Source organism: Leuresthes tenuis, unplaced genomic scaffold, assembly GCF_036924035.1.
Source record: "Leuresthes tenuis unplaced genomic scaffold, fLeuTen1.0.hap1 SCAF_10, whole genome shotgun sequence".
Taxonomy (NCBI): Eukaryota; Metazoa; Chordata; class Actinopteri; order Atheriniformes; family Atherinopsidae; genus Leuresthes; species Leuresthes tenuis.
In genome coordinates, this window is record NW_027325364.1 from 36,275,567 (window position 1) to 36,287,724 (window position 12,158).

General features: G+C 35.9%; 1 protein-coding gene across 2 annotated transcripts in view; it reads left to right on the forward strand.

The window, feature by feature from the left end:
* taf2 (TAF2 RNA polymerase II, TATA box binding protein (TBP)-associated factor) overlaps window positions 1–12,158 on the forward strand; it is a 51,223-nt gene that overhangs the window by 6,344 nt on the left and 32,721 nt on the right. For both annotated transcript variants that reach the window (XM_072395023.1, XM_072395024.1), the window contains exon 7: window positions 9,706–9,937. In XM_072395023.1, coding sequence (XP_072251124.1) covers window positions 9,706–9,937 — 232 coding nt within the window. The remainder of the gene's footprint in view (window positions 1–9,705; window positions 9,938–12,158) is intronic.

Here is a 12,158-nt window from a genome sequence, read left to right on the forward strand (position 1 = left end):
CTAACAGTGCCTGTAACACTGATGGTTTTAGCTTAAATACCTATCAGTAACACACAAATAGGTGATGTAAATGCTTTTTTTTCTAACAGTGCCTGTAACACTGATGGTTTTAACTTAAATACCTATCAGTAACGCACAAATAGGTGATGTAAATGCTTTTTTTTCTAACAGTGCCTGTAACACTGATGGTTTTAACTTAAATACCTATCAGTAACACACAAATAGGTGGTGTAAATGCTTTTTTTTTTCTAACAGTGCCTGTAACACTGATGGTTTTAACTTAAATACCTATCAGTAAGTAAATAGGGCTTAATTTTTTTTTTCTAACAGTGCCTGTAACACTGATGGTTTTAACTTAAATACCTATCAGTAACGCACAAATAGGTGATGTAAATGCTTTTTTTTTTTCTAACAGTGCCTGTAACACTGATGGTTTTAACTTAAATACCTATCAGTAACACACAAATAGGTGATGTAAATGCTTTTTTTTTCTAACAGTGCCTGTAACACTGATGGTTTTAGCTTAAATACCTATCAGTAACACACAAATAGGTGATGTAAATGCTTTTTTTTTCTAACAGTGCCTGTAACACTGATGGTTTTAGCTTAAATACCTATCAGTAACACACAAATAGGTGATGTAAATGCTTTTTTTTTCTAACAGTGCCTGTAACACTGATGGTTTTTAGCTTAAATACCTATCAGTAACACACAAATAGGTGATGTAAATGCTTTTTTTTCTAACAGTGACCTGTAACACTGATGGTTTTAGCTTAAATACCTATCAGTAACAGCACAAATAGGTGAAGTAGAATTGCTTTTTTTTCTAACAGTGCCTGTAACACTGATGTTTAGCTTAAATACCTATCAGTAACACACAAATAGGTGATGTAAATGCTTTTTTTTTCTAACAGTGCCTGTAACACTGATGGTTTTAGCTTAAATACCTATCAGTAACACACAAATAGGTGATGTAAATGCTTTTTTTTTCTAACAGTGCCTGTAACACTGATGGTTTTAGCTTAAATACCTATCAGTAACACACAAATAGGTGATGTAAATGCTTTTTTTTCTAACAGTGCCTGTAACACCGATGGTTTTAGCTTAAATACCTATCAGTAACACACAAATAGGTGATGTAAATGCTTTTTTTTCTAACAGTGCCTGTAACACTGATGGTTTTAGCTTAAATACCTATCAGTAACACACAAATAGGTGATGTAAATGCTTTTTTTTCTAACAGTGCCTGTAACACTGATGGTTTTAACTTAAATACCTATCAGTAACACACAAATAGGTGATGTAAATGCTTTTTTTTCTAACAGTGCCTGTAACACTGATGGTTTTAAGCTTAAATACCTATCAGTAAAAGCACAAATAGGTGATGTAAATGCTTTTTTTTTCTAACAGTGCCTGTAACACTGATGGTTTTAGCTTAAATACCTATCAGTAACGCACAAATAGGTGATGTAAATGCTTTTTTTTCTAACAGTACCTGTAACACTGATGGTTTTAGCTTAAATACCTATCAGTAACGCACAAATAGGTGATGTAAATGCTTTTTTTTCTAACAGTGCCTGTAACACTGATGGTTTTAAGCTTAAATACCTATCAGTAACGCACAAATAGGTGGATGTAAATGCTTTTTTTTCTAACAGTGCCTGTAACACTGATGGTTTTAGCTTAAATACCTATCAGTAACGCACAAATAGGTGGTGTAAATGCTTTTTTTTCTAACAGTGCCTGTAACACTGATGGTTTTAACTTAAATACCTATCAGTAACGCACAAATAGGTGATGTAAATGCTTTTTTTTCTAACAGTGCCTGTAACACTGATGGTTTTAGCTTAAATACCCTATCAGTAACACACAAATAGGTGATGTAAATGCTTTTTTTTTCTAACAGTGCCTGTAACACTGATGGTTTTAGCTTAAATACCTTATCAGTAACGCACAAATAGGTGATGTAAATGCTTTTTTATTTCTAACAGTGCCTGTAACACTGATGGTTTTAGCTTAAATACCTATCAGTAACACACAAATAGGTGATGTAAATGCTTTTTTTTCTAACAGTGCCTGTAACACCGATGGTTTTAACTTAAATACCTATCAGTAACGCACAAATAGGTGATGTAAATGCTTTTTTTTCTAACAGTGCCTGTAACACTGATGGTTTTAGCTTAAATACCTATCAGTAACACACAAATAGGTGATGTAAATGCTTTTTTTTCTAACAGTGCCTGTAACACTGATGGTTTTAACTTAAATACCTATCAGTAACACACAAATAGGTGATGTAAATGCTTTTTTTTCTAACAGTGCCTGTAACACTGATGGTTTTAACTTAAATACCTATCAGTAACGCACAAATAGGTGATGTAAATGCTTTTTTTTCTAACAGTGCCTGTAACACTGATGGTTTTAGCTTAAATACCTATCAGTAACACACAAATAGGTGATGTAAATGCTTTTTTTTCTAACAGTGCCTGTAACACTGATGGTTTTAGCTTAAATACCTATCAGTAACACACAAATAGGTGATGTAAATGCTTTTTTTTCTAACAGTGCCTGTAACACTGATGGTTTTAGCTTAAATACCTATCAGTAACACACAAATAGGTGATGTAAATGCTTCTTTTTCTAACAGTGCCTGTAACACTGATGGTTTTAACTTAAATACCTATCAGTAACGCACAAATAGGTGATGTAAATGCTTTTTTTTCTAACAGTACCTGTAACACTGATGGTTTTAGCTTAAATACCTATCAGTAACACACAAATAGGTGATGTAAATGCTTTTTTTTCTAACAGTGCCTGTAACACTGATGGTTTTAGCTTAAATACCTATCAGTAACACACAAATAGGTGATGTAAATGCTTCTTTTTCTAACAGTGCCTGTAACACTGATGGTTTTAGCTTAAATACCTATCAGTAACGCACAAATAGGTGGTGTAAATGCTTTTTTTTCTAACAGTGCCTGTAACACTGATGGTTTTAGCTTAAATACCTATCAGTAACGCACAAATAGGTGGTGTAAATGCTTTTTTTTCTAACAGTGCCTGTAACACTGATGGTTTTAACTTAAATACCTATCAGTAACGCACAAATAGGTGATGTAAATGCTTTTTTTTCTAACAGTGCCTGTAACACTGATGGTTTTAGCTTAAATACCTATCAGTAACGCACAAATAGGTGGTGTAAATGCTTTTTTTTCTAACAGTGCCTGTAACACTGATGGTTTTAGCTTAAATACCTATCAGTAACGCACAAATAGGTGGTGTAAATGCTTTTTTTTCTAACAGTGCCTGTAACACTGATGGTTTTAACTTAAATACCTATCAGTAACGCACAAATAGGTGATGTAAATGCTTCTTTTTTCTAACAGTGCCTGTAACACTGATGGTTTTAGCTTAAATACCTATCAGTAACGCACAAATAGGTGGTGTAAATGCTTTTTTTTCTAACAGTGCCTGTAACACTGATGGTTTTAGCTTAAATACCTATCAGTAACGCACAAATAGGTGGTGTAAATGCTTTTTTTTCTAACAGTGCCTGTAACACTGATGGTTTTAACTTAAATACCTATCAGTAACGCACAAATAGGTGATGTAAATGCTTTTTTTTCTAACAGTGCCTGTAACACTGATGGTTTTAGCTTAAATACCTATCAGTAACGCACAAATAGGTGATGTAAATGCTTTTTTTTCTAACAGTGCCTGTAACACTGATGGTTTTAACTTAAATACCTATCAGTAACGCACAAATAGGTGGTGTAAATGCTTTTTTTTCTAACAGTGCCTGTAACACTGATGGTTTTAGCTTAAATACCTATCAGTAACGCACAAATAGGTGATGTAAATGCTTTTTTTTCTAACAGTGCCTGTAACACTGATGGTTTTAGCTTAAATACCTATCAGTAACACACAAATAGGTGATGTAAATGCTTTTTTTTCTAACAGTGCCTGTAACACTGATGGTTTTAACTTAAATACCTATCAGTAACACACAAATAGGTGATGTAAATGCTTTTTTTTCTAACAGTGCCTGTAACACTGATGGTTTTAACTTAAATACCTATCAGTAACACACAAATAGGTGATGTAAATGCTTTTTTTTCTAACAGTGCCTGTAACACTGATGGTTTTAGCTTAAATACCTATCAGTAACGCACAAATAGGTGATGTAAATGCTTTTTTTTCTAACAGTACCTGTAACACTGATGGTTTTAGCTTAAATACCTATCAGTAACGCACAAATAGGTGATGTAAATGCTTTTTTTTCTAACAGTGCCTGTAACACTGATGGTTTTAACTTAAATACCTATCAGTAACGCACAAATAGGTGATGTAAATGCTTTTTTTTCTAACAGTGCCTGTAACACTGATGGTTTTAGCTTAAATACCTATCAGTAACACACAAATAGGTGATGTAAATGCTTTTTTTTCTAACAGTGCCTGTAACACTGATGGTTTTAACTTAAATACCTATCAGTAACGCACAAATAGGTGATGTAAATGCTTTTTTTTTCTAACAGTGCCTGTAACACTGATGGTTTTAGCTTAAATACCTATCAGTAACGCACAAATAGGTGGTGTAAATGCTTTTTTTTCTAACTGTGCCTGTAACACTGATGGTTTTAGCTTAAATACCTATCAGTAACACACAAATAGGTGATGTAAATGCTTTTTTTTCTAACAGTGCCTGTAACACTGATGGTTTTAACTTAAATACCTATCAGTAACACACAAATAGGTGATGTAAATGCTTTTTTTTCTAACAGTGCCTGTAACACTGATGGTTTTAGCTTAAATACCTATCAGTAACGCACAAATAGGTGGTGTAAATGCTTTTTTTTCTAACAGTGCCTGTAACACTGATGGTTTTAGCTTAAATACCTATCAGTAACACACAAATAGGTGATGTAAATGCTTTTTTTTCTAACAGTACCTGTAACACTGATGGTTTTAGCTTAAATACCTATCAGTAACGCACAAATAGGTGGTGTAAATGCTTTTTTTTCTAACAGTGCCTGTAACACTGATGGTTTTAGCTTAAATACCTATCAGTAACGCACAAATAGGTGATGTAAATGCTTTTTTTTCTAACAGTGCCTGTAACACTGATGGTTTTAACTTAAATACCTATCAGTAACACACAAATAGGTGATGTAAATGCTTTTTTTTCTAACAGTGCCTGTAACACTGATGGTTTTAGCTTAAATACCTATCAGTAACACACAAATAGGTGATGTAAATGCTTTTTTTTCTAACAGTGCCTGTAACACTGATGGTTTTAGCTTAAATACCTATCAGTAACACACAAATAGGTGATGTAAATGCTTTTTTTTCTAACAGTGCCTGTAACACTGATGGTTTTAACTTAAATACCTATCAGTAACGCACAAATAGGTGATGTAAATGCTTTTTTTTCTAACAGTGCCTGTAACACTGATGGTTTTAACTTAAATACCTATCAGTAACGCACAAATAGGTGATGTAAATGCTTTTTTTTCTAACAGTGCCTGTAACACTGATGGTTTTAACTTAAATACCTATCAGTAACGCACAAATAGGTGATGTAAATGCTTTTTTTTCTAACAGTGCCTGTAACACTGATGGTTTTAACTTAAATACCTATCAGTAACGCACAAATAGGTGATGTAAATGCTTTTTTTTCTAACAGTGCCTGTAACACTGATGGTTTTAACTTAAATACCTATCAGTAACGCACAAATAGGTGATGTAAATGCTTTTTTTTCTAACAGTGCCTGTAACACTGATGGTTTTAGCTTAAATACCTATCAGTAACGCACAAATAGGTGATGTAAATGCTTTTTTTTCTAACAGTGCCTGTAACACTGATGGTTTTAACTTAAATACCTATCAGTAACGCACAAATAGGTGATGTAAATGCTTTTTTTTCTAACAGTGCCTGTAACACTGATGGTTTTAACTTAAATACCTATCAGTAACGCACAAATAGGTGATGTAAATGCTTTTTTTTCTAACAGTGCCTGTAACACTGATTGTTTAACTTAAATACCTATCAGTAACGCACAAATAGGTGATGTAAATGCTTTTTTTTCTAACAGTGCCTGTAACACTGATGGTTTTAACTTAAATACCTATCAGTAACACACAAATAGGTGATGTAAATGCTTTTTTTTCTAACAGTGCCTGTAACACTGATGGTTTTAGCTTAAATACCTATCAGTAACGCACAAATAGGTGATGTAAATGCTTTTTTTTCTAACAGTGCCTGTAACACTGATGGTTTTAACTTAAATACCTATCAGTAACGCACAAATAGGTGATGTAAATGCTTTTTTTTCTAACAGTGCCTGTAATACTGATGGTTTTAGCTTAAATACCTATCAGTAACACACAAATAGGTGATGTAAATGCTTTTTTTTTCTAACAGTACCTGTAACACTGATGGTTTTAACTTAAATACCTATCAGTAACGCACAAATAGGTGATGTAAATGCTTCTTTTTTTCTAACAGTGCCTGTAACACTGATGGTTTTAGCTTAAATACCTATCAGTAACACACAAATAGGTGATGTAAATGCTTTTTTTTCTAACAGTGCCTGTAACACTGATGGTTTTAGCTTAAATACCTATCAGTAACGCACAAATAGGTGATGTAAATGCTTTTTTTTCTAACACTGCCTGTAACACTGATGGTTTTAGCTTAAATACCTATCAGTAACACACAAATAGGTGATGTAAATGCTTTTTTTTCTAACAGTGCCTGTAACACTGATGGTTTTAGCTTAAATACCTATCAGTAACACACAAATAGGTGATGTAAATGCTTTTTTTTCTAACAGTGCCTGTAACACTGATGGTTTTAGCTTAAATACCTATCAGTAACACACAAATAGGTGATGTAAATGCTTTTTTTTCTAACAGTGCCTGTAACACTGATGGTTTTAGCTTAAATACCTATCAGTAACACACAAATAGGTGATGTAAATGCTTTTTTTTCTAACAGTGCCTGTAACACTGATGGTTTTAACTTAAATACCTATCAGTAACGCACAAATAGGTGATGTAAATGCTTTTTTTTCTAACAGTGCCTGTAACACTGATGGTTTTAACTTAAATACCTATCAGTAACGCACAAATAGGTGATGTAAATGCTTTTTTTTCTAACACTGCCTGTAACACTGATGGTTTTAACTTAAATACCTATCAGTAACGCACAAATAGGTGATGTAAATGCTTTTTTTTCTAACACTGCCTGTAACACTGATGGTTTTAACTTAAATACCTATCAGTAACGCACAAATAGGTGATGTAAATGCTTTTTTTTCTAACAGTGCCTGTAACACTGATGGTTTTAACTTAAATACCTATCAGTAACACACAAATAGGTGATGTAAATGCTTTTTTTTTCTAACAGTGCCTGTAACACTGATGGTTTTAGCTTAAATACCTATCAGTAACACACAAATAGGTGATGTAAATGCTTTTTTTCCTAACAGTGCCTGTAACACTGATGGTTTTAGCTTAAATACCTATCAGTAACACACAAATAGGTGATGTAAATGCTTTTTTTTCTAACAGTGCCTGTAACACTGATGGTTTTAACTTAAATACCTATCAGTAACACACAAATAGGTGATGTAAATGCTTTTTTTTCTAACACTGCCTGTAACACTGATGGTTTTAGCTTAAATACCTATCAGTAACACACAAATAGGTGATGTAAATGCTTTTTTTTCTAACAGTGCCTGTAACACTGATGGTTTTAACTTAAATACCTATCAGTAACACACAAATAGGTGATGTAAATGCTTTTTTTTTCTAACACTGCCTGTAACACTGATGGTTTTAACTTAAATACCTATCAGTAACGCACAAATAGGTGATGTAAATGCTTTTTTTTCTAACAGTGCCTGTAACACTGATGGTTTTAACTTAAATACCTATCAGTAACACACAAATAGGTGATGTAAATGCTTTTTTTTCTAACAGTGCCTGTAACACTGATGGTTTTAACTTAAATACCTATCAGTAACGCACAAATAGGTGGTGTAAATGCTTTTTTTTCTAACAGTGCCTGTAACACTGATGGTTTTAACTTAAATACCTATCAGTAACGCACAAATAGGTGATGTAAATGCTTTTTTTTCTAACAGTGCCTGTAACACTGATGGTTTTAGCTTAAATACCTATCAGTAACGCACAAATAGGTGATGTAAATGCTTTTTTTTCTAACAGTGCCTGTAACACTGATGGTTTTAACTTAAATACCTATCAGTAACGCACAAATAGGTGATGTAAATGCTTTTTTTTCTAACAGTGCCTGTAACACTGATGGTTTTAACTTAAATACCTATCAGTAACGCACAAATAGGTGATGTAAATGCTTTATTTCTAACAGTGCCTGTAACACTGATGGTTTTAGCTTAAATACCTATCAGTAACGCACAAATAGGTGATGTAAATGCTTTTTTTTCTAACAGTGCCTGTAACACCGATGGTTTTAGCTTAAATACCTATCAGTAACGCACAAATAGGTGATGTAAATGCTTTTTTTTCTAACAGTGCCTGTAACACTGATGGTTTTAGCTTAAATACCTATCAGTAACGCACAAATAGGTGATGTAAATGCTTTTTTTTCTAACAGTGCCTGTAACACTGATGGTTTTAGCTTAAATACCTATCAGTAACGCACAAATAGGTGATGTAAATGCTTTATTTCTAACAGTGCCTGTAACACTGATGGTTTTAGCTTAAATACCTATCAGTAACGCACAAATAGGTGATGTAAATGCTTTTTTTTCTAACAGTGCCTGTAACACTGATGGTTTTAGCTTAAATACCTATCAGTAACGCACAAATAGGTGATGTAAATGCTTTTTTTTTTCTAACAGTGCCTGTAACACTGATGGTTTTAGCTTAAATACCTATCAGTAACACACAAATAGGTGATGTAAATGCTTTTTTTTCTAACAGTGCCTGTAACACTGATGGTTTTAGCTTAAATACCTATCAGTAACGCACAAATAGGTGATGTAAATGCTTTATTTCTAACAGTGCCTGTAACACTGATGGTTTTAGCTTAAATACCTATCAGTAACGCACAAATAGGTGATGTAAATGCTTTTTTTTTTCTAACAGTGCCTGTAACACTGATGGTTTTAGCTTAAATACCTATCAGTAACGCACAAATAGGTGATGTAAATGCTTTTTTTTCTAACAGTACCTGTAACAGGGCTGATTTAAAACAAAAAAAAAAACAACAAAAAAAACAGTAGCCTACCTGGAGAGGTAATTTATCTCCTTCAATTTAAAAGCTACATCATATGCCTTTCTTCGTTTGTTTTCCATCTTGATGGGGGGTACAAATGACTGATTCATAAATGTTATAGTGCAAGTGTATTTGATTTATTGTACAATTTCATTGGACCACTGTGAACTAGTCATTAATTTTATTGGTCTAATGTTACGAAGAAAAATGTTTTTGGCAGCATGAAAAAGAAAACAACCATATTAGCTGCACCGTACTATAAGCCACGGTGCTCAAAGCCTGGGAAAAAAGTAGCGGCTTATAGTCCGGAATTTACGGTAGTTTTTATGGTGAGGTAGAAACTTTTCTGGGAAGTTAAATGAAAAACTGTTCCTCAAGCACCCAGCCAATATCTGTGCACTGCTCATTGCATATTTTCCTCATTAAATGGTCTCCTCCCCCAGATTCTGGTTTCCCTGTGTGGACTCCTACTCAGAGCTGTGTACCTGGAAGCTGGAGTTCACCGTGGATGCGTCCATGGTGGCGGTGTCTTGTGGGGACCTGGTGGAGACCATCTACACCCATGACATGAGGAAGAAGACATTTCACTATGTCCTTCCCATCCCTACAGCAGCTCCTAATCTTTCCCTGGCTGTGGGGCCCTTTGAAATCCTTGTAGACCCCTACATGCACGAGGTTGGTGAAAATGATGTGTCATGATGTTATTGAACAAAACTTTGACTTAAAGGATCATACATAGAACTGAGGATGAAAGTTGAGTGAAACTTCTAAAGCCTTCTAGGTGGACAGCTTTGGCCTGGTACCGCGCTCCAACAACGTTATCTTCACTTTACCCGGCTCCCCTGTGCTACACTCTGTCCCATTCACAGACACAGGACAACAGTTAGTGACACCAAAAGCAGAAGAGACTCTCACTATAAGCTGAAATGAAACGAGTGCAGCGTAGTTGATATCATCTGGAGAAAAACGAGATGTTTACTTCACCAGAGGATGCCATCTCTAATGATCGTCACATGAGAAGCTTCACGACCACACTAAGCCACTGAATAGTTATTAACATGTCATTTCACTGTAATAATATAAATCAAGCTAACAGACACTTGTTAAATTGAACAGTGGTAAAGACTGGTTGCTGAAGTCAGTGATACATAATCAGAAAGAGCAGAAGTTTTTTAAACAGTTTTCTTTTGTTCGTTTGGCCCAGCTGCTGAGAAAAATGACTTATTGTTGCTGCTGGTTGAGACAGAAGTTAACACTTCCTTGTTCTGGTTCAGCTGGAGGTTAAAAGAGCGTTATCCTGTTCATCAGTCATATGCATGCTCATGATGAGGCATTTAATGAAGTGAAGATTTCTTTGGATTCCTTAGTTGGACAACTGAATGAATTTCCATCGTATGAATACAGTTCTAATGAATTGGATTATATTTTTGCTCTTCAATGTTTCTTGAAATAACATTTCCTGAGTTGTTGCCATATAAATGACTTGAACTGAATTGCAGCTAATTATTATGGATAAAACCATGGAGGTGGACTGTTTGAACATGAGTGTTATTTATTTATTTAACAACGTGATCTGTTGAACTCCTCTAAACAGCCAATCGTATGTGAAACTAACATGTGCTGTGTCTGTTAATGTGAAAGCAGCAGTTCAAACTGCTATGTTTAAAGTGACAGGTGGATGTTATATTGCCATCACAAAATAATTTGGAATAGCACCAGAGGGGTCATTAAGACATTGAGATGTTCAGTTACCGCCAGAGTAATGGAAAGCAGAGCAGGTCTCAGTGAGGTTTTAGATCCAAAGATTCCAGCGTCCATGTGTAGAAACCATGCATACAGTCTTATCCACACAAACTTTACTTCTAAAAGAATTATGAGTGACGTAAATGTGAACGCTCGCACAGTTTGGTGTTGATGTCATCTGACAGCAAGAAGGATCCTGGTTTGAATCTCAGATGAGTTCGCTCTGCATGGAGTTTGCTTGTCCTCCCTGTGCATGTGTGGGATTTCTGCTACAACAATTTAAAAACATCCATCCATCCATCCATCATCTGCCGCTTATCCGGGGGTCGGGTCGCGGGGGCAGCAGCTTTAACAGAGAAACCCAGACCTCCCTGTCCCCGGCCACTTCCTGCAACTCTTCCAGGAGGACCCCGAGGTGTTCCCAGGCCAGCCGAGAGACATAGTCTCTCCAACATGTCCTGGGTCTTCCCCGGGGTCTCCTCCCAGTGGGACGTGCCCGGAACACCTCCCCAGGGAGGCCTCCAGGGGGCATCCTAACCAGATGCCACCTCATCTGACTCCTCTCAATGCAGAGGAGCAGCGGTTCTACTCCGAGCCCCTCCCGGATGACTGAGCTTCTCACCCTATCTCTAAGGGAGGCCCAGACACCCTGCGGAGGAAACCCATTTCGGCCGCTTGTATTCGTGATCTCGTTCTTTCGGTCACTACCCACAACTCGTGACCATGAGGGTAGGAATGTAGATTGATCGGTAAATTGAGAGCTTCGCCTTCTGGCTCAGCTCCTTCTTCACCACGATAGGCCGATGCAGAGCCCGTATCATTTCTAATGCCGCACCGATTCTTCTGTCAATCTCCCGCTCTATTCGTCCCTCACTGTGAACACGATCCCAAGATATTTGAACTCCTCCACTTGGGAAAGGATCTCAGTGAAAGCTGAAGGTCACGGCCCGATGACGCTAACAGAACCACATTATCCTCAAAAAGCAAAGACCTGATTCTGAGGTCGCCAAACCGGACCCCCTCAACGCCCTGGCTGCACCTAGAAATTCTGTCCATAAAAATTATGAACAGAATCGGTGACAAAGGGCAGCCCTGACGGAGTCCAACTCTCACCAGAAACACATCCGACTTACTGCCAGCAATGCGGACCAAA